The sequence below is a fragment of the Ciconia boyciana genome, chromosome 17 (genome assembly GCF_034638445.1).
Source record: "Ciconia boyciana chromosome 17, ASM3463844v1, whole genome shotgun sequence".
NCBI classification, from domain to species: Eukaryota; Metazoa; Chordata; class Aves; order Ciconiiformes; family Ciconiidae; genus Ciconia; species Ciconia boyciana.
Genome location: NC_132950.1, coordinates 11,668,927 through 11,694,538, shown reverse-complemented (window position 1 = coordinate 11,694,538; position 25,612 = coordinate 11,668,927). Strand labels below are relative to the sequence as shown.

The following is a 25,612-nucleotide window of genomic DNA, read 5'->3' as shown; positions in this document are numbered from 1 at the left end:
GAGTGTTTGCAGGGTCCGGGCCGGGCGCGGCACCCCGGCGACGGGCAGAGCGGGTGCTGGTGCCCGGCCGGGTGACGGGGTAAACGGCACCGGGCAGCAGCGCCCGCGCTGCCCGCCCCCCGCAGCACACGGCCCGCCCCCTCCCGGTGCCAGCTCGGCGGTGCCGAGGGACAAGCGGGGCAGGGGGGGGGCAGGGGGGTGGCGGGAAAGCCCACGTCCCGTGCCGCCCTCGCCGCAAGAGCCAGCCCGCCCCCCGTCCCCCCCCACCCCGGGGGTCTGCTTTGCCCACGGACACGCGCGGGCGCCCCGAGCAGGCCTGCGGTGCCTAGCGAGGCCGTTATCAGAGCGGCGCGTTATCAGCCGGCGGCTCCCGCCGATACCGGCTGCCGCACGCGCGGGGGTGCTCGGCGCTGCTCGCCCCTGGGCGCTCGCTGCCGCGGGGGCCGCGCGCCGGGCGAGCGGGCGGGCGGCGGCGCGCGCGCGCGCGCGCGCGGCGGTGACGTCGCGGCAGGGCCACGCGACGGCGGCGGCCCCGCCCGTGGCGCGGGGGCGGGAGGAGGGAGGAAGCGGGGGCGGGGGTGGGGGAGAGGCCGCGCGGCGGCGCGGGATGGAGGGAGGAGAGGAGAGGATGGTGGCGGGGGAGGGAGGGACGGCGCGGCGCGGCGCTGAGCTAAGCCGATCCCACGTGTGACGGATCTGGCTGCTTCCCCAGCGCCTCTCCAGTGAGATCCTCCGGTAGCGGAGGGAGGAGGAGGGGGGAAGGGAAGGGGAAAAGCAACCGGAGCGAACCGAGCCGGAGCCGGGCCGGGGGCGGGTTGGGCGGGCGGGGGGTCCTCGCAGGGGCTCTCGCTCGGCGCGGCGCGGATCGCTGCGGGCTCCGCGCGGCCATGGAGGCGGACGGGAGCCAGGCTACCTCGGGGAGCCCCGGCGAGGCGCAGCACGACCCCGGGTAAGTCGGCGGGCGGCGGGGCGCGGAGCGGAGCGGCGGGGAGCGGGGCGGGGGGCCGGCCGGTCGGCCCCCCCGCCCCGCTCCCCGCCGCTCCGCTCCGCGCCCCTCCGCGCCGCCGTGAGGTGCCCCGTCAAAATGGCCGATCCCGCACCGGCGTTCAACTCCGCTCTCTTCTCTCCTTCCAGCAAGATGTTCATCGGCGGCCTCAGCTGGCAAACCTCACCAGGTAAGGACCGCCGCCCCCCCACCCCTTGCCGTCGCGGTCCCCCCCCCGCCCCACGCGTCCCGCCCCGCGTGGGCCGCGTCCCGCCGCGCCGGGGCCTGCCCCCCCTTTCCCTCCTCTGCCTCTCTGCTTCTCTCTCTCTCCGCAGACAGCCTTAGAGACTATTTTAGCAAATTCGGAGAAATTAGAGAGTGTATGGTCATGCGGGACCCCACCACCAAGCGCTCCAGGTAAAACCGCCGCCCACCCGAGTCGGGTTGACAAACTTCGCGAGTTGCCGCCGGGGCGGGTGGACCCCCCGGCCCCACACCCCCCCATCCCGTCCCGTCCCATCGCACCCCACGCGTGGCCGGTGGGGCTCTTCGGGAGGTTTCTCCGCGCTCCCTGCGCCGCATCCCTCCAGCCGGGAGGAGGAAACAAAGCGGCCGGCGGAGGCGGAGAGGTGCAGGGGTGGCCGGGCCGGGGCTGCCCGCCCTCCCTCCATCCCTCGGAACCGGAGGCTTTGGGGAAGGGGAGGGGGGAGGAAACAGCGATTTATTTTTATGACTTCTCTCCTTGTCTCTAGTTCTCATCATCCCCCCCCCCCCCCCCCCGCCCCCATTCCCTCGCTCTTTGTCTCTCGCAGAGGCTTCGGGTTCGTTACGTTCGCGGATCCGGCGAGTGTAGACAAAGTCCTGGCTCAGCCCCACCACGAGCTGGACTCCAAGACGGTAGGTCGTGCGTGGGGCTGCCCGGCTGCCCTTCGTCTGCTGCGGTGGCACGGCGGTGACAGGCGACGTTCCAGGGACCGTGCCCTCGCCCCGCGCTCGGCCGCGGCTGCGACTTCGGCCGGTTTTTTGCGGGGCGGTGTCAAGCTGTCATTGAGCCGGGACTTTGCATGGTTGTCTCTTTCCTTTTTTTCTAGAGTCTGCCTTTGACTTAAGAAAAGCGGTAACTTTCTTTTTTTAAATCCGAATTTACCCATACCGACCTATGGCTCCTCCCCCAGCCTTGTATTTTATTGAGCGGTGACACTGAAAAAATTGTGGAGTAAAATCCAACTTTTTTTGGTGTTCCGCTGCAGAATGCTTTCTGCAGGGAACTTTCTGCTTCTTTTGATTGATTATTTATTTATTGGTGCGCGCGTTTCATGGTGGGAGTGACTTACTGTCAAATCGTAAAAGCTGCTTCTGGTGTCATTTCCCAAAGTCATTTTTTGGAGAGGTCCCCCTCACCTGTGATGTCAGGGCCCTTATGAAACGTACGCATTAATTTATGGAAAGCTGTATGAGAGCTCGAGAGTAGCTGTGGTAGAGAAGCGCAAGTCCTAATTTGTTGTTGTTTCTCCAGAGCTTTTTGCTACGCTCAGTCTCCAGTGGATAACATAAGGAAAATGCTTGTGAGATTCAGCTGATCTATTTTTTTTTAATAAATGTTACATTTGCTTTTTTTTTTTTTTAAAAAAAACCTCACATGTAAGATTGCCCCTTGACCTGATACGGCGTTTTCAGTATTGGGTCAAACAAAAGGTATCAAGCGTGTGGAGCTTTAGGCCCTGTTTTTCTCCCTGCCATCAAGGCTATGCAAAAGGATGAAGTTTTGGTGCCTCTTACTTTGTTGCAGTCTTAAGCCTCAGCAAACCTGGAAGGGGAGGGGGGAAGGACACTGGTAGAGGTCATTATTGCTTTGGTCGATCGCTCTGAAGGGGGTCGTGTTTTGGGAAGGGAAGGATCGTGTCGGTTTAACTGTCTGGCAGAGAGCTTCTGCCGAACGTATTGAATGTGTTCGTTGCTGTAACTGTCTTTTATAGTATGTATTCTGGATCCTAAAGGTTTTATTTCAACATGAGCATGGTGTTAGGAGGAATCCTGTCTCGGTGCTGGAACATCTTGTGTGTGCCTGTGTGTATGAGATTATGGTTAAATGAAGAATAGAATAAGCAGGGAGCAACATGAGTGTATGATTTTTTAAAAATGTAATTTATATGAAAACAAAAAGCCCAAAGCTCTCACAGAAGCAGGTGGAATCTAGTGTTTTAATTCGACCTACAAATTTTGCGGGGCTTGTCTGAACACGTAGCCCATGCTTTCACATGCCTTAATAATTTGATTTTAGCTTTAATCAGATATGGTAAGATAACTGATTCAACTGTGTTCCCGAGATTAAACTCACCAGACTTTTCATGTACAGCTATATTCTCTATGTGTTTTTAAAGATAAATTTAGATAAGAACAACAAAGGCAAACAGTATCTTGAACGAGGGTTTAAAAAAATAAATCACGGGAGGACACCCTGTCATATTTCTGACTATAATTAGGTCCTCCCCCAGCTTTTTTCCTGTATCACAGTGTAGTCCCTGCAATGTATTAATTTGCTCTTCTCTGGGGGAGGGGTGAAAAGCTTGACCAGGACAAATTTGCCTCAATCTCGATTGTGTGATAATGACTGAATCAATCTAAACAAGAAATTGACCTTAGAATCAGTAATGCAGCTTAAAAGTAAAACATAAAACTAGCCAGGTTCCCTTTCAGCCGTTTATTTGTAGACGTATTACAGTAACTGTTCTTTAGTATAACATAGCATTTGACTCTGTTTCAACGTTCAGCACAGGAGGCAGATCGGTTGGGTATTGGCATGGAAACGGCGCTCTTGTTTACAGTTACGTTAAAAGCTTTGTTTAGGTAATGGCCATTCATATCAGAAATAGTATTATAGTCATTTCCTAGAGGACTTGTAGATACAGTAAGTAGAATTGTACCTAACTAACTAATTTTTTTTTGGTAGAAGTTTTTTTTTTTGTTGTTGTTTAAATAGTTGCCAGGGATATGCAAAAGGTATGGATTTGCCATGTTGATTGCTAGTGTTCATCGTCAAATGCTGATGGTGTTTATCCAAAAGGTTTTGTGAAGGGAAATTCGGTTATTTAAGAAGGGCTGTCGCTGTGGTGCAAAGAACTCCATGCTCTTTGAACTGACCTTCAAAAATGAATGTGTTGCTTTAGAGTTTAATGGCTCTTCCAACTTCTTGCCAGCGGGACTTTGCAGCTGATGTCCTTCTGGTGGGACTGGTGTTCTTTGTTGAGACAACTTTCCCTTTTGAAGCAAATGTAGAAACGTGCATATTTGCCTCCACCTTTGGGTATCGCTGTGGAAAATCCGTACCTGTTGTATTTCCCCAGTAGACAAATGCCTAGTCAGTGCTGAATATATTTGTAGATAATGTTAATCTCTATGAAAAGGTTAGCTTTCTAGATAAAGAATTTTACTTTTTATGCTTTTTGAACAATAAAGTGGCATGTAATCGCTCATTTCTCAGGTATGTCCTAAAAAAGATACTACATTCTTATCTGAGGTAGACAAATCAGTTTATCAGTTGCACATCAAATGTTTGTGCTATTTCCAATTTTGACAAATTAATTGAGTAATACTGCTTTTTAGGAGAGGCCCGTGGTTTTTTGTCAGTGACAGGAATATTTATCACCGGAGGAATAACAATACCAAATGGAAACATCTCCTTTTTCTAATCAGGGTTAGCTTGAGGAGGAAAACACCCAACAAAACCCAAACCCAAACTATTAAAGAAAGCCTCTACTTCCAAATATGCCTTAACATGATCAGGATTAGTTTCATCAGTTTGTTACATAGTCAAAGATGACACTGAAAGCTGTCACAAGTTGCACAGTTAAGGTAGGATTTAGTCCTTTAAAAAATCCTTTTCCAACCTCTTTATTGACAACGTGTCTGCATGCAGGTGCTGCTAAAAAACAGAGGTGAAATCAGCAGCACGTAGACATTTTATTGCAATCATTTTTGAAGATGACAGTTTAAGATGGGCAGTTGTTTAAAAGGTATGATTTTTATTTACATCCAGCCATGCATCTGCGGTGGTGTCTTTTTGTTTTTAAGTGATTTTTAAATGGTAGAGAAGAGTCGCTTTTTAAAGATGACCTATGTGGAAGTTGTTTTTAAAATTGCAGAATTAGCATTTTGGAATTGCAGAGTGGACACGCTTTCTAATTTATGCAGCGCAATGAGAGTCAATGCTGCATCTTAAAACAAGGGAGCACGGGGTAAAACAAAGATACTTTTTTCTTCCTTTTTGTCTCTGTGGTGGCGTGCTTCATTCACGAACACTTCAGGTAACTCCTTCATGGAAAATCTTTTTTAAGAACTTGGTTTCTTCTGGTTTAAAATGCCTGTATGTTTCGTTTGTGTCTTGCTCTCCCCTCTTCTCCCCCTTCCCATAAATGCCCCTTTGTAATCTTTCATTGCTCACATATGTTCTTTGAGGGTGAGCAAACCAGATCAGTTTGGCATATTGTTATGAAGGATAATCTTGTAGTCCTTCTAATGTTTTAGTTTTAATAACTGAAATGTAAATAATTTGACTTTGTGTTTTGCCTTTCTTTTTTGTGTGGTGTTGCTAGTCAGTTGACAAAACAAAGGAGAAAAATGAAAGAAAAAATAACCCAAAACCCAACTGAAGGAAGGTGCAGGTGTCAAACACAACAGGTTAAGATCTTGATCAGGAATGCTGGCCGTCTTTCTGTGCAACCTCTGGAGTATGCAGATAACGCTTAACGTGCAGCTTTGGTTGTAGAGGCAGCACCCAGAGACTAATAAAGAGCTCCCTGAGCACCAGCAGAGATTGTCGCCCAGAAGATGATGTAGGAGGTGTACAGAAGAGATGTTTTCTTCCGTTCTTCCCATCTCCCTCCCCCTGCCAAAAAAACCCCAGACTAACCCAGCCTGTCATCCATCAGTTTGAGTAGTTGTAGATGACCCAATGTGCTGAATTATAAGCCTGAGAAATGAGGGATTAATAATTCAGTGATTAAAAAAAAAGTATATAAATTGACAACAAAAGCTATCTTGTTGATTTCCCCTTTCTTTTTCCTCAGATTGACCCTAAAGTTGCATTTCCCCGACGAGCACAGCCTAAGGTAAGTAGGAGGATCGATAATAGGATTTTAGGCACACAGAGAATCATTGTTGCCAGGCAGTTCAGGTTTCAAACAGGGAATTGGCAATGAAAGCTTTTAAAGCCGGAGTGCATGGCGTCTTAAGGGTATCAGCGTATGGCTGTGAAACTACAGGAGAGCTGCTTTGTGCGATATTACGTGTCTCCGGTTTAACTGTCTCCTTGCAGAGTCCCGGTCAGTTGCGGCTGGCTGTAAAGCAGAGACTTCTCTAGTTCTAGTGGGAGATTGTTGCTGCATTACTTGCGTTTGTTATGCTATTTTACACAATATGTTTTGCATGATGTTTATGAAGAGCATTTGGATTAAGTGCAGACTTCAGGCTTGTTTTGAGCTGAGCTTTCAGTTCTGTGGTTGTGATGGATGGGAATATATCTCTGCCTTCATTGTTTGCAAATTTTCTTTTGTATAACTTCAGAGATGTGTTTGGAGACTAATAAGCATTGGATAGCAAGTTTCTGATGCAGCTCTGAACTCTTCAGGCCACGGGGTATTCTTTTGCAAGAACAGTGAAACAATGAGCTTTAAGTCTCTTAGCTGATCAGGCTGGCTGGAGAAGTGACCTTCTTCTTCCAGGGCACTCTTGCTATAGAGCGGCCAGCTTCCACGTTGGGACAAAGACGCTGTAGCCACGTGCAGAGGAACTTCTGTCTGCATGCTTGCTCTGAAATATCGCTGGGTGCCATTTCTTCTGGAGGAGTTGCTTATGGAATAGAAGTGGTTGTTGCTCTTTAGGCTGTGCCTAACAAAAACAACAGATCAGTTTCAAATCCAAATGTGCAGTCAGTTGTATTTGAATTTGGAAAGCCAGAGGCTGAAAGAAAACTTGTAATTGACTTTTTTCTTTTTTTATTTGTTTTTGAGAGTTTATTGGAAGAACTTAATTTAGCTGGTGTATGCCACTTGTATACACTCTAATCATCTTGGGTTACTTCAGTATTCTGTTAAAAAATGGAAAGACAAGGCTGCAAAGTTGTGGATGCAAGTCAAGAAGGAAAAGTGGTTTAAAGTTGGTGGCAGGAGACTACCTGAACAAGTTCAACCTAACAATTTTATTGCATATAGCTCCTCCTGAAAGCAAGCAGGTTAATAGTGTGTGGAACCATGATGTTAAATATTGTACAAAACATGCATCTAGGAAAAAAGATGTGTAATTTAAAAACCCTAGGCATATAGCAGGAGAGGTGCTAGTGATTTCTTTAAAAGAAAAAAAAAAAGGGAACAAAACCCAACAGCCTACTTGCAGATTTTTAAACCAAACTAATGTAGTCAAATATTTAGAGGTTCTTTTCTTCATAGGACATATCTAATAACTAATTAGTGAATAATGGCGTGCCTGGCTTACTTCTGCGCTAAGCAAATAGTTTATAGTTCATAGAGTTTGTGGCTTCTGGATTATGTTGTTGGATTAATGCTGTCTTTAAGATACAGTTTAAAGTTATCAGAATTTTGAAGGGTTTCATAATTAAAGTATGAAGATGATCTTGCACTGTGACTGATGTTCCATTCTCCCTTCCCAATACCTTTTAAAGGCTTATTTACATTTTAAACTGTCTTCAGTTACCAGTTATCTGTTTCTACAGTGTTATTTGTAAAAGTTTATAACGCTTACAATAGAGCTGTTAAGCTGTCCCATGTGATTTCTTCTATAACAATTAAAAAAAACAGGGCATGTCTTATGCTGAGGGTATTAGCGAGTTAAATTTTTGTGTTAAAGAATGCAAAATCAGGTCATTTTTACAAAGGGGATTTTGTTTTTCTCCATGTAGGTTTTTGGTTTGGTTTTTTTTTTTTGGTTTTTGGTAACAGACATCTTTCAAGTGTGGGGCAAATCCTGGAACGTATGCAGGATTCCACTCTTAGCAGGAACTGGCCCTCTCTGGAGAGATCAGCAGTGTCCGTTTCTACTTTTTTCACACTTGTCCTTTCTGAAGTGTTGGGATTTCTACAGGGCACTTGAAAAAAATCTTCAGATTGAAAGGAGCCTTATCAGGAAGTTGAAGAAAATCAGATGCAATAAAGAACAGATTTTTACATCAATTATGACGTATTATTCTGGACTGCATTTCATAATCTGGATTTTTTTTGTTTTCTGTTTTTTAATTAGATACTGAATTAAGGTTTTGGACTTTAGTTGTTCATTTATCCCAGCTGAATACCGAATGCTCAGCGTTAAAATGTGACTGTACTTTAGTCTAATTAACTAGCTAATGCTTGGGTCTGTGGAGATTAATGGCATTTAATGAAATGTCTCTGTCTCTCTCTAGGTTCGAGGGAGATTTTCCCCCCCCCCCCCCCCCCCCGAGTAGTCTTCCTTCCTGGTGTGTTTAGCAGAACGGAGGTTGGGCTTTTTTCGGTGGTCTTGCTGGCTTTCCACCCTGACGGTGACTGGGTGCTGAGGTGGAAGCAAGGCTGAGGGCGAGTTCTCCCTTCTTGTGCAGGCAGACCTTCTGGCAGCACTTCCCTCCATCCATCCCCTTCCTTCGGGAGCCCTTTTGACCTGCCTCGGCACGATTAACTCTTCAGTGGGCAGCGGCTGCGCTGGTTCTCGGGCTGCATTCACCTCCTTTTGCCAGATCACATGCTCGCTGTGGTCTTCGGGGTCACGCTCGCTTATTTGTGTGTGCACAATAATTTGTGCTCATTCCTTTCCCCCTTCTGATTCACTTTAATTGGCTAGTCTTCCCTTTCAAACCGTAGCCCAGTAAAATGCTTTCTTTTGGGCTTTTTTAACTACATCTCCATGATTTGACACCTCTCTGGTGATGCAAATTGGTTACTGAGCAAGAAGTGGCAGGTTGTAACAGCAGAGCATTCTTCCCTGATTTTTTTTAGAATGACCCTTGCAGAAAATCCTCGGTGATTGCCTCCAGTGGATTACGCCATGATGTGTAATCCAGCTCTCCTTGTGAAGTCCACGATGACTTGAAGCCATTGTTTTAGAAAATTTGCTGCAGGGGTTTAACTTGTTGAGGTTCTGGTATATGGCTAACAGCGAGATGAAAAGAATATACGTATGCTTTCTCACGGCTGTTCCTTCATAAAAATCTGTCTTGCTTCTAAGTGCTGGAAGGCATTCTGTAACAGTTGATAATTTATAACTCTGCTGACTTAAAATTCCTTAAAAAGCAGCAGAGGCGGGGGGTAGTAAGTTTTGTACCCCCTTTTGAGTACTGAAGACTACAATAATTTGACTTTTTAATATACATAGCCTGTCAGTTCTGACGTTACCTGCTATATTAGGTTGGAGGAGCCTTATCAAATTTAGCACGTTCATTAGATATTTTCAAATGTAAGCAATTTCCACCCTCACCTCCCCCCCCTCCCCCCCCCCCCCCTTGGGGATTTATTTGAAAAACAAACCAAACCAAACCTGAAGAGCAAAAGGACAGCAGCCTCAGTCCCTGAAGAAGCTCCTTGGCCCTGAAAATATCTTCGTGTGACTTACTGGTATAGAAATTTGGATGCTTTGTCATGCAAAGCCACGTATGAAACAGAGGCAGATAAAACTTCAGTCAGAGTTTACAGTTAGTGAGGCTACCCACTGAGTTGTATTTTGTGCTCAGGTTCCTCCAGGATGGGACTGAGGTGCCTGTTCTTCCTGGCACTTACTACAGGGGCATAATGCGTATGGTTTGGAATTGCTCCGGCAAGCCAACAAGCTGGAACTACTTGTAGTACCATTTGGCGGCATTCATTAGCATTGTGTGTGTGACCTGCTGACTATAGTCTACGCATCCTCTTCAGCAGCTGTTAAATAAAAAGGGCAAGCCAACTACTGCTGCTAGCTACTGGAGCTCCTTGCGTAGCTTGGTGGTGTGGGCTGGGTGCTGGATGTCCAGCATCCTGTCTGCTGGTGACCCAGAGTAGAGGTGGTTGTTGTCAAGATTTCGTATTTTAAGTTGGGATCTAATCTACGTGGGTTGGGTACAATATTCTGGTGACCATTTGGTCACAAAATAGCAAAAGGTCTTTATTCGGTGAGGAAAGCCTTTTGTTTGATAGTCAGATGGTGATGCTGAATACCGGTTTTCATTAGACGTATTTTATTCTAACAGAGGACAGTGCCAGACCGATAACTGGTTCTGGCATCTCTGTGCTCCAGTCAGTGTATCTGCAAACTGTGCGTACCTTGTCTGTGGACTAGCTGGTTTCCTGTCTGGCCAGGCACGTGGACTTTCAGAGGTGCAGTTGTGCACATCTGTTCCTCCTCTGGCGAAAAACAGAGTGTCAACAACTCTCCTTTCATTTGAGTCACCCCTGGTTAAACCCACGTGAAGCTGGCTATTCCAGAGCAGCAAATGGAGGGCATGCCCTTTTGGAATAACACCCAGGCTAACCTGGGATATTTTTTTTAAAGCTAACCAGTGGATTTGGATGTCTGATTCCAATTAAGTTAACCGTGGGTGGGGTGTCTGCATCCCTTGGCCGCCTGATAAGCGTGAGCCAGAGTAGCAGAGATTTTATTCCAAAGCGGATGATGGACCTTGAAAATCAAGAGTTCTGTTGTTTGTTTCCTCCCCTGCTTCTGCCTGTAAACTCCTCCAGGTTAGTCCCACTGCTTCCCGTCTTATTTTAAGTATTGAGTAGACTTTGAAGTCTTTTTCAAAAGAATGTGAACTGAACACACTAGCAGAACTCAGGATTCTTCCTTTCCCGCCACCCTTCCTTCCCCACCAGGCTGTAAAGCGCAGCAAGGTCAGGCCTTTTCCCTATGTTTTTTCTTTTTTTTTTTTTTTTTTTTTTTTTCCCTTTTAAAATTCCCCTGCAGGTCTGGATGGAGTAAGAGAGGACGTATTTCCTGCTCTTGGCATTGGGCATAGATGTGTACTTTAATAATATTGCTGTGTCTTCTGCATATAAAGTAATGTGAAGTCCTTACCAGAGGATACAAGGGATTTATTTTTGTGGTTGATGGCCAGTGTTCAGGTATCTTGTTCAACCAACCTTGACATAGATCTGTTGTCCAGGGTAAGCTTCTCCTAGAATTTGTCTCCCTCTGGCATTGGATGATCAGATGGAAAAGTTGATGAGTCTGTGTCTTGGCTAATCAAGTCAGGTCTTCTCAGGTAGTAGAGGATCAGGGTTTTGAAACCCATTATTCTTGGGCTCAGATTCTTGTTCTCTGCGATCTCTTTGAGGCAGAGCATGATCTCTGTTCTTGGATGCTAGCAGCCAGAGGAAAAAGTGGCTGTGCAAGGCGTTCTGTGGAGCGCAGTGAGTTTTGTCAGAAGCAAGAGCTGAGCTGGATTTTTGTAATTTTGTTGTTTTTGGAGATGTAAACATTTATTTCTTCTCCCCAACCACTCAGGTAGATTGCTCACATTGTCCTTAATCCCCACAGACTTGTACTGGTGTAAAAGGTATGTATTTTCATTATCATTGCCTAAGGACGTCTTTCACGTTAAGAATAGTGCTAATGTACTTTCCTTCCCTTTGACTTACTGCTAACTAAAAAATAAAATTGAACATCATGTAACCTGGGATTTTTTTTTCCTACATTCCCTGTGCTTTTCTGCATTGTTGGATTATTTTTAATAATGTTTACCAGGTAACTTTTCTGCACTGAGCCCTTGGTGCTTGGATATGCCAGGAAAGGGTCCGAAATGAGGGAGGTCAGGGAAATGGAAGAAGAGCAGCACGCTAACACCCCTGTGTGCTCCTCTCTGCTTCCAGATTGAGTACATCTCGTCTGCAAAGTGCTGAGCCTTTATCAGCCCGGGGGTAGGTCTACTAATGACTGATCTAAAACCATCAAATTCATTTATTTGTCACTGCCAGTGACAGGCCAGTTAATGCTAATGGATTCTTTTTTTAGCCTGTTGACTCTGGTGATAGTCTCATAAATGTTGTGAAATCCAAAGCATTAAGGGAACTTGTAACTTATTTTTAGAGGAGAGCTATTGAAACAGGGTAACGTGGTGTGTGTAGATCAAGGTATACGTTATGCTGAGAAGGAAAAAGAACAACTCCCCTATTTCATTAAGCCATACGTAGATGTCTTTGCTGTTCCTAATAGTTATTTGACTTTTCAATTGTATTTTAATGTTCTCTTTAAACACATTTTGGGTCATGCTATAAAGGGAGGAGAAGCTGTAAATAGAACCAGTCATCTTAGGAAAAAATGGCTTGTTTCAGAAAATGGTTCATCTGCAGGGCCTGAATCTTCTCTGTCCCTATTGTGCAAAAGCACTTAAGCATATACTTAAGTTGGCATAAGCAACTTAAGTGAGTGCTTTGCTGAATCAGGATGGACTAAAAGCACATTATTAAATGCTTTGTTGAACTGTGGAGCCTGTAGCAGAAAAAGATTAGAAGATTACTTTGTGTATTTGACAGTACTTTGTATATGGTCAGTCCCATCACTTCTCTTTCAGAGAGACCCAGTTTCATCTCTCTTTCATTTTCCCCCCTCCACCAGAGGATCTCACTCACAAGAAAATATTAATCTGCTGTTTCCTCAAAAAAGTGATTGCAAGGTCAGTGTAGCATCAGACTTAAAAAAAAAAAAAAAAATCATTGTCTAAGCTTAATTTAGTCTCTAGCCCTGCAATCACACATTCTATTTGCCTTAGTCACTGCAATAATTCTGTAAACTATGTGAGTAGTGTTCAACGTGGCTTAGGTTTCTAAGATATTATTGCTGTAGAAATTGTGGTTTGCTGAGTAATTTGAAAGTTAATGTGAATCTCTGTAGTCAGATCAGCATGCGGTATTAATAAGTTACTTCTAAACTTTGGCATTTTGCTGCTCTCCTGTTGAAAATATTTCCTTTATTTTTTGAGTGCAGAGAAAATCTGAAGAATGTGAGGAAGTTCTCCCCTGCTCAGTCATTCCTCGTGCTCGGGCATCTGCAGCTGGGTGTATTGTGACTGAGTAGGCTTAAATTAAGTATTAAGATTGTACTTCGGGAACTTTGTATTATAAGGAAGGACCCTACCCTGCTAAGACTTACGCAATTCTACACATGAGGAGCAGTTCCAGAGACCTCAGCAAGCACAGTTAAATGCAGACAAGGCTTCTTAATATGTTGGTGAAGTGTATGTGGGTAGAAGGGTGAAGGAAAAGAAGTATTGACAGCAGCAGAAAGCGTCGTTCCCTCTGCCCTTCCCTCCCCCCAGCAAAGACTTGCATTAATTTCCCATTGACTCTGATGTACAATAGGGAAGAGGTTTCAAGCTGACTGAAGGGGCAAAGGTCCAAGAAAACTACTGTAGCAAGAACTGATGCAGAGTGACAGTAATGAGGTGGCCTGGCAGGTGGGAGGGAAAATGGTGGGGTGGGGGAAAGAAACTAATATCTAGTGAATTAAGTAGTTCCCAGGGTTTGAAGTTGTTAAGTCCTGTTGGTTTTATTTTCCTCTGTATGTGCCACACAGCTACGAGATATGGCTGGAGCAAGGCCTCCTTGGCTGCGAACGTGGGCAGGGCCCTGGTGCAGCTCCAGTCCTTGTGGTTCAGTGTTGGGTCGCTGGGAGTGCTGGTGTTGCCCAGAGGATACGAAATTCTTCTGTAGTGTCCCCAAACCTGCGCTGTGCTGTTTTAATTTGTGTTTTAGTATCCTTGACTCTGAGCTCATCTTTATGTTGTTCTGTGGGTCAATTTTGCATCAAAGAGGAGCACAGGGTGAAGAAGCGTTTGAAAATGTGATTTATTTAAAATAGGGACTGTAAAGTGCTGGCAAGACTTTCAGCTTCTTGAATGCTGGTGGAAACAGAATGCCTGCTAGATAGAGAGTCAGTAGAGTTTTTTATAACAATTGCTGAATAAACATTATTCAGGAGTCTTCCCCGAAGGGTGATTTGGTGTGGTGTGTGAAGAGGCTGCGAGGAGCTGAGCATTTGTCCCAAGTATCTGTAAATCCCACTGGACTGAGAGGTATCGCTCAAGTCGGAGGCTTCGTTTGTGGCGAAAGCTTGTCAGCTGCAAAGGCTCAGCACTGGCAGTGGGTTTGCTGTTTGTTGCACTGATAGAAAAAGGTGTTGCTGAAGGGGACATTGCTAGTGATTTTTCTGCAGTGCTTACTGAAAGAGGGAAACTTCTGTATAGGTTTCCATTTGGCCATGTTATCAATCATTTATGTTCAGAGATGCGTCAGTGCTATTCCCTGCTCTGAGCTTGAGCTGTGCACAGAGCCTGATACCTACGCAGAGCATTTATCCTTTTGCCAAAGGTTTGCAAAGTGTTGTAAATGAGTATAAAGGTGTTCATTTGCTGGTGAAATTCGCCTACTTCTGGTGTTGTATTTGGCAGACCTACAAAGCCTATAGCGGCGCTGTGTGCTCAGTGAATTGTGGAAGGGAACAGAAAACATTGAAGAGAAATGTGAAGTTAATGCTGAGATGTGAAATATGATAGGAATTTTCTGAGGACGTGGGGGTATCGCCCTACCTTTTGGTGGGGGGCTGCTACCGACCATCATGTTGGATGGTGTCAGGCCGCTCTCTGCCATGTCCTGAGGATCCCTGGGAGATCTCTGATGGGAGATCTCTCGTGTGAGATCCAAACGAGCCCTGCTGAGCCAACTACGGTGAAAGATGTCAGCTTCTTGCGGTTGGCGCTCCCTCTCCTCAAAAAGTCTCTAGTATAAGGTATTTGTTTTTGTTGTTGGTTTTTTTTTTTTGATGCATTTGTACTAGACAGCTCGCCTTCCTCCCCAGTTGCTTTCTGTAGGTCAACTCTCTAACTCCAGCCCTGGATGGGTGGCCTGCTGAATGGGCAGCACACCTAACACTGGAACTCTACCCTGCTCAAATAGTACTTGGTGAAAAAGCCCCTTCTAAAACCTGTGGTGATAATGTCCCAGGACCACTGTTAGCTGGGTTTGACCGCTGAGGAAGCACAGCGTCGCAGTCAGGCAGAGTTTGGTCTTTCTTGGTGTAGCGTGTGGAACCCAAATAAAGCCCCGATGGGCCTGGTACTGCCGTTGAGCCTGGAGAGGCGAGGGTGGGAGGAAAGAAGAGCAACAGGGGATTATCCAAAGTATCTTAGCGTGGCAGAGAACACAGCCATTTCCTGACGCCCAGGTTCGGTACCGCATGGTAAACGGCTGCCTCTGTCTGAAAGAGATGTTGGCAGGGTCCCTGGATGTTGGGAAGGAAGTGTGTGAAGCGAAGCAGTATCGTACACTGCTGGCTCTTTATGCAACTTGTCTTTGAGGGGTTAAACTGAGGTTTTTTTGTTTTTTAACGACTTTTGATTGGAAAATTTATAAGGGAGGCCCTGACTGGAGTGCCAGTGCTTTGGTGTGTGGCGGAGGTTGTAACTGCTGAGTCCTGAGGTTCCTGCCGTACGCTGAGGTTTCCGAACAGTGGTGGCGAGGCGAGGCTTCGGGGAGGGGGAAGCGAGATAAGGACGCTAGGCCACAGCATGTGAAAGGTAGTTTGTGGTATGAATTATGGCTAACGCCGGTCACATGGTGGTTACAAACTGGTGTGGGGGCTGGGGCGCAGCGCTTGAGCGCTGGGAGGCAAGGGAGGAGACTGGCAGTGGATTTAAATGGGCTCAGCGGTGCGTTGCAACGCAGGGTCGATCCTGGTGCCCTCAGTAACGAGAGGAGAGGAGGAAGCATGCTAAGCTGCAGGTGTCCTGGAGTCCCTCTGCCTCCAGATAAGCGTTGGCTCCTCTCTTCCCCGCAGAGCTGGGCGCTCAGCCATGCCGGACGCTCCTCCGCCCCCGTGGTCCAGCTCCTGGAAGCTGGCTTTCTCCTTTGTGCTGCAGGGCTGTACCCATTTCTCTCTGTGTGGCCTGTCGTTCCTCCCTGTTGGAGTTTGGAGGGATGGCTGCCGTGGTTCCTCCGTCTTAGCAGATGAGGAGTGTGTCCTGACGTGCTTCCACTGTGAAGCACAGCACCGGAGACAGGCTGCACTGTAATTGCGTGCCTCTCTTCCCCCTCTGCCTGCTGAGCGGGGATTTCCTGCCCGAGCTGGCCTGGGATCCCAGGGGTGGGTGGATGGCAGTGAAAAGCACCTGGAGAGAGTCTCCTGCCACAGTACCTTTGTGCTTTAAATTCCTGACTCACCTAATCCCGTGCTGTGATCAAAGCAGCAGATTATGCATGCAATGTGCCTGGCAATTTATGTATGAAGAGGGAGTTGTGATAATCTTGTGTGATTTTTATTTTTTTTTCCCCCCTCTTTTTCATCTGGTCACATCTTCTATGTCATTAATCTTCCAGATCAAATAAAATGATAGTTGAAAGTCCTCCATAGTTATGATTCCCCCAAAGTTTTGTGAGCATGGCTTTGATTTTGTTGTAGTTACTACATGTCAGTGTAGATTGCTGGACCTCTGTTTTGTAGGTATCTCCAGTGGATATTTTAGTAGGGGCATTTCTCTCTCAATCAAGTATGTGTATGCAATAGGAAAAGAACAAAATATAGAATAGAAAAAAAAAATTAAAGCAATTTAGTTACCAGTCCGAAAGCTTTAATGCTAAAGAGCCATGAAGAAACTTTATTGGAACTATAATTGCAGACATAAGCAGTGATTATCTGTCTTCATGCTTTTATAGTCCCCATCACTGTCATCTGAACACATGAAGCTGATGAGAGTGTGTGCAGAACGTTATTCAGCTGATGCTGTGTAATCCTGATCTCTTGCAATATGTGGAAAGTAAAATAAAGTGTCAATTCATTTGAAAATGATGGGGAAAGAAAAAGGTGGGAGAGGACAAGTATCCTTGCAGAAAACATAATGTTATTTCATCCAGCTTGCAGCTGAAGGAATGCAAGGGAATTGACAGGGTAAGCATCTTATATGGATGTGGTCAAAAGAAATCTTGTTGTTTCTTAATGCTCTTAGAGGTCTTCGGCAGGTGCAGTCCTTCATCTTTGGAGGGTGCCTCCCTTTGTTGCCTTGAAATGTTCTGAATTTCCTGCAGCTGAGAGAAGGACAACAGCACCTGTTTGTCTTGCATTCCCAAGAACTGGAGATCGTTGGATCAAGGCAGACAAATGGATGCTGCCAAGCGCTTCTTGAGGTGGAACAGAGATCAGAGAGCAAGTCCTGAATTGCTTGGCCTGATGATTGGTGCTGGTTATGCAGGTGAAAATGTGCTCTGGGGTGTAAAGAGGCAGAGGGAGGAAGAGGTAATTTGGTGGTTGTATGCAAGATTCTTTTCCTGCTGCTTGGCAGGCCTAAAGGTCTGAAATCCTCCGTATGAAGTACCTGGTAGATTTTGGTGAACTCGCTGGGCACTTCATGCGTACATGATGTGGTGCTGCTCTGCAGAAGGGGAGCTTGCACTGCTGGTACAATCGAGTGACTAAATCTAACATGGCATTCCTGAACCGTAATCTGGTGCCCGTTTTGTAAAGAGGCTTTTATGTCTCCACTGCCCTAAGAAATGTTGAGTGAGACTTTCTGCTGCTTGGTAGCCAGAGTGGTAGAAGGAGCAGTATATGCAGAGCTCTGGCATTTTGCATTGAGGTTAGTAATCCCAAGATAGGCACAGGCTTAGATGGTTTGAGTTTACTTGATACAGGCCAGTGTTACTAGGCTCTGCTTGCTGCCTTTTCTGCCCCTTGCTGTTCACACTTTTCAGGCAGGTGTGCTCATTGCCTGAAGTAAATTGTGAAGTCCTGTAACTTTCATTGCAGTCACCTGCTCAGGGTTACGGGGTGGGGGGGAGTCGGTGGAAGAAATGAGATGGGAGCCAGAAGTCCTGTGATCTCTTAGCAAACAGTACATGAATAGTCCAGGGCTAAGTTTGGGCCTTAAGAAGGTAGCTGTTTTGTTGATGATTTTTGGGTAGGGAAGGCAGTTGTTGGACAGGAAACTGGTTATACTCTTTTCCCTTTTTTTCTGAAATTTGGAGGCAAAAAGACAGCTATTTTGAAGGAGGAAAATAGATGCAGAGGAATCCAAAACTTCTAAATTTGATTTTATTTACTCTAGCACTGAATCAGGATCAGGTAAAAACCATAACTAACCATGTATGTTTTTGGTGCACTCTTCTGAATTTCTCAGTGATGTTTGTCTTTGCTTTCATTGAAGTTAGCAGGAGTTAACCACTAACTTCTGTTAGAACAGGTCAAAGCAAAGCTCCTAAATTGCATAATACACTCAAGGCCATTTTAAAAACAAAACCAGAAAACTACTAGTAAAGTGCCTAGACCCACAAAGAAGTTGGCAATGCAGTTTTTGGAGATGCGTGCCTGCCTGTCCTCTATTTGAAATCAAAATGACATAGTGGTGGTTTGAAAGTTTCTGGCCTTCATCTTAGTGAGGTGCCAATGAAAAACTGGTTCTTGGAAAAGTTTTATTCAAAATGTAGTTGAAAGTCTGTGGGACTTTTGTTCCTGGAGACATCGGCATCCTACTTTCACAAAAGACTTACGTGCTGAAATGACTTAAACTAGTTTAAATCTGACCTTTATTCTTATAATATGGAGATGAGGTAAGTGATTGTCATCACCCTTGTTTTATGGATGTGGAAAACAGAAGTGCTGCTCATGTGTTCTGCAATACTTGAAACAGTGGGAATCGCTGGGGCCTTGGGAGAGGGTTATTCTGAACCCGACATGGTGCTGGGGCTGCACCCGCAGTGCCGTGTGTTTCCAGGTGTTGGTGAAGAGAGGAGACACGGGGTTTGAGAAGCTGATGTCCCAGCTGTGCCATGGTCAGTGCTGTGTGAGTAACTCTGCATTTTCTACAGTCCCCACAAGGTGACGAAGCTATGTGAGAAGATTGCCTTAGTGTTGCATCATTGGAGACAGGCATGAGTCAGTCATGAAAACCCTCTGCAAAAGGCTTTTGTAGCGAATACTGGCTTATTAGAAACAGTTGTTGAGAATAGGCCTGGTTTCACTGGGCATTTGAAGCATCTTAAGAATGATGCTAGTGGTGCTCAAAGTCTGAGGGGGGCACAAGCAGACACAGGGGTAAGCTATAAAATGTTTAAGATGGAGGGGTGAGTGCCCAGAAGAACAGACTGAACGCAGCACGCCCATCCGACATCTGACTGATGCTTCAAAACCTGTAGTCGGCTACTATGGTATGGCGCAAGAAAGGGAAGGAACGAATATAGAACTGCTCCCTGCCAGGGTTTGATTAATTTCTGGGGGAGGCTCAGCGTGTTCGTGAATACGTAGCAGCACAAAGCAGTGCTGAAACCCAGGGCTCACTGCACGAAGGTGTGCTGGTGAACTTGCGCGCTGAAGAGTTTTGCTGTCTGCGTGGTAAGGGGAGGCCGTGTGGGAGGCAGCTGGAGCCGGCAGGAGTCAGCGCTCCATGCTTGTTTTTGAGCAGCGCTTAACCTCTCTGTCTGCTTCCATCGCTGTGAAATGCTGCTTTTACAGTCGCCACTGCTGCTGTAGCTCTGAGCACCCCGCACACGCTCAGCAGCCTTCTGCCCGTGAAACAGTGCTGCCTTTCCGCACGCAGAGGACCTGCCTGTATGGCACATCTGTAGAGGAGGAAAAATTGCAGCCTGGGCTTCTGGGTCCCAAGCTGAATACCCTGACGACCGTGGTGTCCTCCCTTGCTGCTGCAGGCTCCTCTGCCAGGTGTGCTGGAAGCTTTAATTCACATGCTTTGGGATCCTCTGGCGGACAGCGCTGTAGAAATGAGGAGTATCATTGTGTTTTATTGTGGCTTCTAAGAACGCAGTGTGTTTGTGCTTCGGGGAGCCCCAGGGGCTTTGTTTTTCACCAGGCCTGAGCTATTCTTCAGTAGAGCCTTCCCGGAGCGTGATCTAGTTCTGCCCATTAGGAGTGAGAGACGGGCCTGACTGATTTCTGCTCCCTGCTGCATAATAAATCTGATACTAAAATTAGTGCTGGTCTCCCTAGGCCATAATTCTTGCTGAGATTATAGAGAATTGTGTGTGCAGAGAGGAATTGTGGTTGTGTGTGTGTGTGTGTGTTTGGGTTTTTTTTATAACCTTGAGTGTCCAATTTCCAGGTTTTTTACTTAACCCCCCCATCTTTTTCCCCTTTTCCTCTCTTTTGGGAAGTGCTTAGCCTTTCTGTGTATTTTGGCTATTTAAGCCTCTGTCGCTGCAGGCAGATGAGTTCCTTGGGAGCTCTTCTGAAGGTTTTGTAATTGAGTCTTTTACCACGGCGACAGGATATTATTAACCTTCAGTAAAGCAATTTATTTCATACTCCTTTGTGGGGATAAGCCTTTTTTCCCCCAGGAAAATATGTATGTGGAAAGGGTTTTACATACAGGGGTAGCTGGACTTGCAGCAGTGATTATGATTTAAAAAAAAAAAAAAAATTTACATGAAAAATAGGCAGTTCTGTTTGTGTCAGTTTAAAAGAAACCTTTGGTCCTGAATGACTCCTACCCCTGCCCCAGTGTTTTATTTTAAAGAACATACTTTTTGCCTATCAGTGGCTTTGAAAGGAGGTTGTACTTCATTTTAGAACTCTAGATATTTAGCCCCTGTGAGCACTAAAACATTTTGTTTTCATCTTTGAGATGGCCGTAAAAATGAACTGAGAGCTGGAGGGAGGAGTTCCTTGCAGGCTCTCCCTCTTGACTTGGCCTTTGCCCTGAAATCAGATGCAGACTAGTCCAGAAGTCGTTAAAGATTGGATAGCTCCTAGAATAGCAATTTCCAGCGAACAAGCGGGAATGCTGGATAAGTGGCCAGCCTGGCTGAATAACTTGTATTTTCTATTGAGCATGGTGACCGGTCTGGGATTCAGGGGCTCTGGGCTGGTCTGTTACAGGCTGTTGTGCCATTGCATCTCCCTGCACCTAAATTTTTATTTTAAAAAGAGGATGAGACTATTTCTTTTCCCATGTCTAGTTAGACTTTGCTTTTTACTTCAGCAGACTGTTAAACTTTAAAAAAATAATTAGCGACATGCTTGCCCTGGTTTGTGTCTTACTTGAAAACTTTGCACTGTCACAGAGCCTGCTTTCTAAGGAGTTCACCATACCTTGCAGTATGAATATGTTCTTTCAGCAATTATATTAGATAAAGAGGTGGTATTATTGCCACATTATACAAGAGAGCTTGGATGAGAGTTCCAGTGCTTTGTCCAGAGCTTTACGTTTGTTAACACACTTGGATCTCTTGGCGCCGTTTGTAGGCTTTAATTGCAGAGTCATCTGTTTTTCTACACTATGCCTCTTTAGCACGCTAAACTGCTTCTGCCTTGCATTGAAATGGGCATCCTAGAGAAAGTATTTTGGTCTGTGAGGCTTTTAGTGACCTTTTTTAGGGCTGTCCTCCAGAACCACCGTCTCCCAGGCTGATCTTCCTGTGTTCTACCACTTTTGATTTTCTGGATGTGTTCGGTTATTTTTATCCAGACTTTCTAGTGCCTCTTCAGTGGTTCCATCCCTTTTACATTAGATGGGCTTTTCCAGAGGCTGTGTCAGAAAGCTGTTACTCTAGACCTGAGGAGCACTCACCTGCGTTTGCTTTGAGTGCAGGCTCCTCATGGCAGGGCTGCAGGTCTGCTCTGCAAAGAGAGCACCGCCTGCTCGGTGGCCTGGGCTTCTAGCAGCGGTGGTGTGTGTCTGGCACGTGCCTTGGTGCCAGGAGCAAGGAAGGGCTGCTGGCCTGTGGCAGTGCCCGTGCTAGCCCTGCCATCTCCACGGGTGGTATGGCAGGAGGGCACAGGGCTCTGCTGGTGCCGGTGTCCCCAGCTCACGTGGGCTGAGCTTATGCACCATGGGACAGGGTGGGGAGTGGGGTGGTTGGAGAACGGATGTGTCTGAGCCTAGGGACGGTGGGCATACTGCTTTCTATAGGATGTCCTGCTGGGAGAAGATACTGATGATAAATGTGTTTTGTGGGGAAAAACTGAAAGCACTTTCTGCGCGCTGTCCTTCAGTGGTGGTGTGCACAGGTTTGTGGAATGGACTTGCCCCTTCCTTTGAGGTTATGGGTGTCTCTGTGTTTTGTTGGTAGCAGTGAACTGAGATTTTTAAAAACAGAGATAAATGCCATGACCTTGCTTTTATACTGCAGTCTTCAAACGCCATCAGCTCAATGCGCTGCTGTATCTTCTGACTTGCCAAGCGCAGTGCAGTGGTGCTGCTGCTTCGGGGGAACCAAGGGGCTTCTCCAGAATCTGCCCTACCGTCGATGCCTCTCTCGTGCCTGGCCTGTGCTCGGTCCCCTTGGGAAAGGGCGCTTTCCATGCGGTCCTTCAAGCTCTGCTGAAATTTGAGAGACATGTTGCATGCAACAGAACATTTTTGTTATTGAAAGACTTCTTGGCCCCTCCACAGGCTGGTTTTGTAAAACTTTGCAGCTGGTAGATTTATTCTTACGTCTTCAACCAGAGAATCTTTCTATGTTAAAAATGCTTGAAGTACCTTTTTCCCCCCTTTTTACTATAACTGTTGTTGTAAATGAGCCCCACAATCTGCAAAAAAATTTTTTTCTTTAAAGCTTCCCCACCAGAGATTTAATTAAAATATTGTGAAAGGCAGTCATTGAAAACGAGAAACCTTTTGAGTGGAAGGCACCCTGATTTCCCTCCTCGGAGCTTTTTGTCACCATAGAGATGAAAAGAGAAGCTCAAAATTGCACTTTCCCCTTGTGCGTTGCTACCGAGGGGACATGGCTGCAGGTAGCAGCTGCGCTAAAATCAGCAGGGCCCGGGGCCAGGGAGGACTGGGGAGACATGGCTGAGGCTGCAGGCTTTAACTCTTTGCAGGGCACGAGCGCTGGATCGGGATTTCCTTCCCCGGTGGAAGCGTTTCTTCTTAGCTTATTATTCTGTTTTAATTTCCTGTACTTCAGGGCTGGAATTTATCTGGGCTTGCAAAGGGAAAGAACGAAAGCGCCCGTCCTTTTGTCTAGATAAAAGCATAACTAAGCAACTTTCTGTGCAGTGTGGCCTGTTGGGTCTGCACTGGAGCTGTTCCGATCGGTCTGTAAATCGCTGCATTGTTCTTGAGGTGTTTATGCAGAAAGCCGGTTAAGTAATGGTGTTGAAATCCAACTCGGCCCTTTTAATTTTATCATGTTAGCGTATAAATCAAAACTTCTTTTGCTGCTCTGCAGCAGGGTTCAAGCCTGCCTGATTCTGACTTAAAATATCTAAATGTTGGGGCTTTTTTTTGTTTGTTTTTATTTTAAAATAAATGGGTTAAGGTTTTTTCCTTTTCTTCCAGTAACCCCTCTGGAAGCGTGGGGGTTAGCAAACCAAAAAAACATGCTGCGAGTGGTAAAACTGCTCTGATACAGTTTCAAAGACAGTCACACAAATTGAAGATTATTGGAGGGTACATGACACTGGGCAGTGTTATGCTTTTAATCATTTTAAAAACAAATTTTTCTCCCTAATTGAGTGAAGAACAGGCTCAAGTGGATTCTTGGCACAAACATCTCAGACAAATGAAAGTAAAATGTGTATTCAAGCTGTCTGCTGTTGTATATTTTACACCATACCTGTCTTTGTGCCTGATCTCAAACGGACGTAATGGTTTAATTTTAAGCTGTTTGAGCGAGACCTGTTGTGTTTAAACTTCCAGATAGAAAATGAACATAACCTGCGTAATGGCATTATTAATAGGGAGTATTACTAAATTGTAATTTGCAAATTAATGGTTTAACTCTGAGATTAAATATACAGCTGTGTTCTTGTGTAATGTTACAAGACAAAATTAGATCAAGTATTTAAAAACAGAAGGGCCTCATCCAAAGCCAGCGGGTGTCTTCCCAGGGACTTCACTAAGCTTCACGTTCGTCCTTCTCCACCCCACAGTGAGGGTGCGGACCTGTAACACCAGCAAAGATACTTAAATGTGCATGTGCTCTCAGGAGTGGGCTGTTAACATCTGACTACCCGAGATACCAATGTATTCGGAGCAAAATAATAAAATTACTTCTTTCCGTGGTGGTAGTGACTAGGGCCACCTATGTGATGGTTAGGTTCAGCTTGTGCCTGGCAGGCTGATCTAAGTGATGCTGTTGTGCATATATATTTGAGTCCTTGCAAAATTATGTATTAATTTTTAAACGAGACAGTATTTGGGAGCTGGGCTCGGCTCTGATGCAATTTGCCCTTGTGCTTTCCTTGGCTGTTGCTAATAAGAAGTGCTGGCCTAAATCAGTGTCTTGGAGAATCATCGATTCGCTAATTGCAGATAATCAAGTCCCTGCTCCCTGCTCACGCTGAGACCACTTTTGTTTTCTGCCATTCCGCCAGGATTCGGGCAGCGTCTTCCAGCCTTTGACGTAACCGATAAAGTGGGTTTTGAGCTCTCATGTTGTTAATTCTCGGAGGTGATGAAGTTATTGGTATTCAGGCTTGATAAACAAGGAGCTATTCTACCACGACCTTTCCCGCCAAAACAAGACGTGAAGGTCAAGGCTTGCTGGTTGATTTGAGGGGAAGAGGGGCGCTTGGAGAGCTGCGGTGGCACAGACTTTCGCAGGGCTTGCCTCAAGTTAGTGCAGTCCTAAGCAGTTGTCTGGCTGCGCCAGCCTGCAGAAATTTTTCTGAACACATGTGGTAGTTGCTTCTTATTTTATTTAAGATGTGCTTCTTTCCACTTCTGGGTTCAGTTAGGGAGGGTGTTACTGTGTTTTGTAGATTTTGCAGATTATGTTTAAAATGAAGCAGGGGCTGATGAAAATGCCTGCGTCTTGCAGTTAGCTCAGTCAAGAGAGGTGAGGAGAGGAGGCTGCTGCTCTGCAGTGACTTCTCCTAAGTGTCCAGTCCCAACGGCATGGCAGGTTGTGTATGGATGCTCTGCTCTCTGCTCTCCTCGTGTCCACTTCAGCAAACGACCCAGCACACATCAGGCCTTTTTTCATTCCCTAGCTGGATTGAGTCTCACTGAAGGATGTGGAAAGAGGGGCAAGAGGTGATAATGGCTGGCAGGCTTTTCTAATGACTTTATGTAGAACAGCAGTTGATCCCAGACCATGAAAAAACAGGAGGAAATAAGAGCCTTTCTGAGGAATACCCCATTAGCTAGTGGGCATGCCTTCTTTTTGTAGGTGTTGGTCTTCTGGGTCAGGGAGAGCAGGGCAAATCCTCTTAAACTCCCCTTGCTTTGCTTTGCAGGTGGAGAAGCCGAGAATATTGCCTTGGTTGAAGCATTTTGCAAAAATAATGAGGGTTTTTTATTTTGTCCATCTGGATAGGAGCTGACGCCATGTGCAGGGCAGTGCATGCCTCAGAGGGGGAGGAACAGGTTCACTTTTTCCAGTGCTTACTGCAGGGATTTACAAGCAGGATATAGTATTTAAATGGCAGAGCAGAACCAACTTCAGCCCTGCACGTGTGCTCTTCGGTCACTCACTGCACAAAACGTGTGTTAGCAGATCTTGCGGTGGAGAAGGGAATAATGCAGCGTGTGTTCGTGGTGCACAAAAAGGATGACAGTCGCGTGACTCTTGGGAGTGCACAGGGACGCTGAGCGAGTGGTCCCCAGCCCGGGTCACTGCTGGAGCCAGTTGTCAGCCACGCTGCCGCTTTAAAGCCAAACCAGAGGAACAGATGATCACTGGACAGCTTAGGTTACATAATCTCTTTTGGGTTTAATGTCAGGCCTCCCTC

General features: G+C 46.2%; 1 protein-coding gene across 13 annotated transcripts in view; it reads left to right on the top strand.

Annotated features, from left to right (window-relative positions):
• Nucleotides 1-655: 655 nt before the first annotated feature.
• MSI2 (musashi RNA binding protein 2) overlaps nucleotides 656-25,612 on the top strand; it is a 259,702-nt gene continuing 234,745 nt past the window's right edge. For 7 of the 13 annotated variants that reach the window (XM_072881756.1, XM_072881755.1, XM_072881757.1 and 4 more), the window contains exons 1-5: nucleotides 809-949; nucleotides 1,135-1,175; nucleotides 1,321-1,402; nucleotides 1,798-1,882; nucleotides 6,052-6,093. In XM_072881756.1, the coding sequence (XP_072737857.1) occupies nucleotides 888-949; nucleotides 1,135-1,175; nucleotides 1,321-1,402; nucleotides 1,798-1,882; nucleotides 6,052-6,093 (312 nt within the window). In that variant the 5' untranslated portion in view covers nucleotides 809-887. Of the gene's footprint in view, nucleotides 723-807; nucleotides 950-1,134; nucleotides 1,176-1,320; nucleotides 1,403-1,797; nucleotides 1,883-6,051; nucleotides 6,094-18,963; nucleotides 19,126-25,612 lie in introns of those variants that run through there. The other 6 variants (XM_072881753.1, XM_072881761.1, XM_072881752.1 and 3 more) reach the window with 5 other exon arrangements.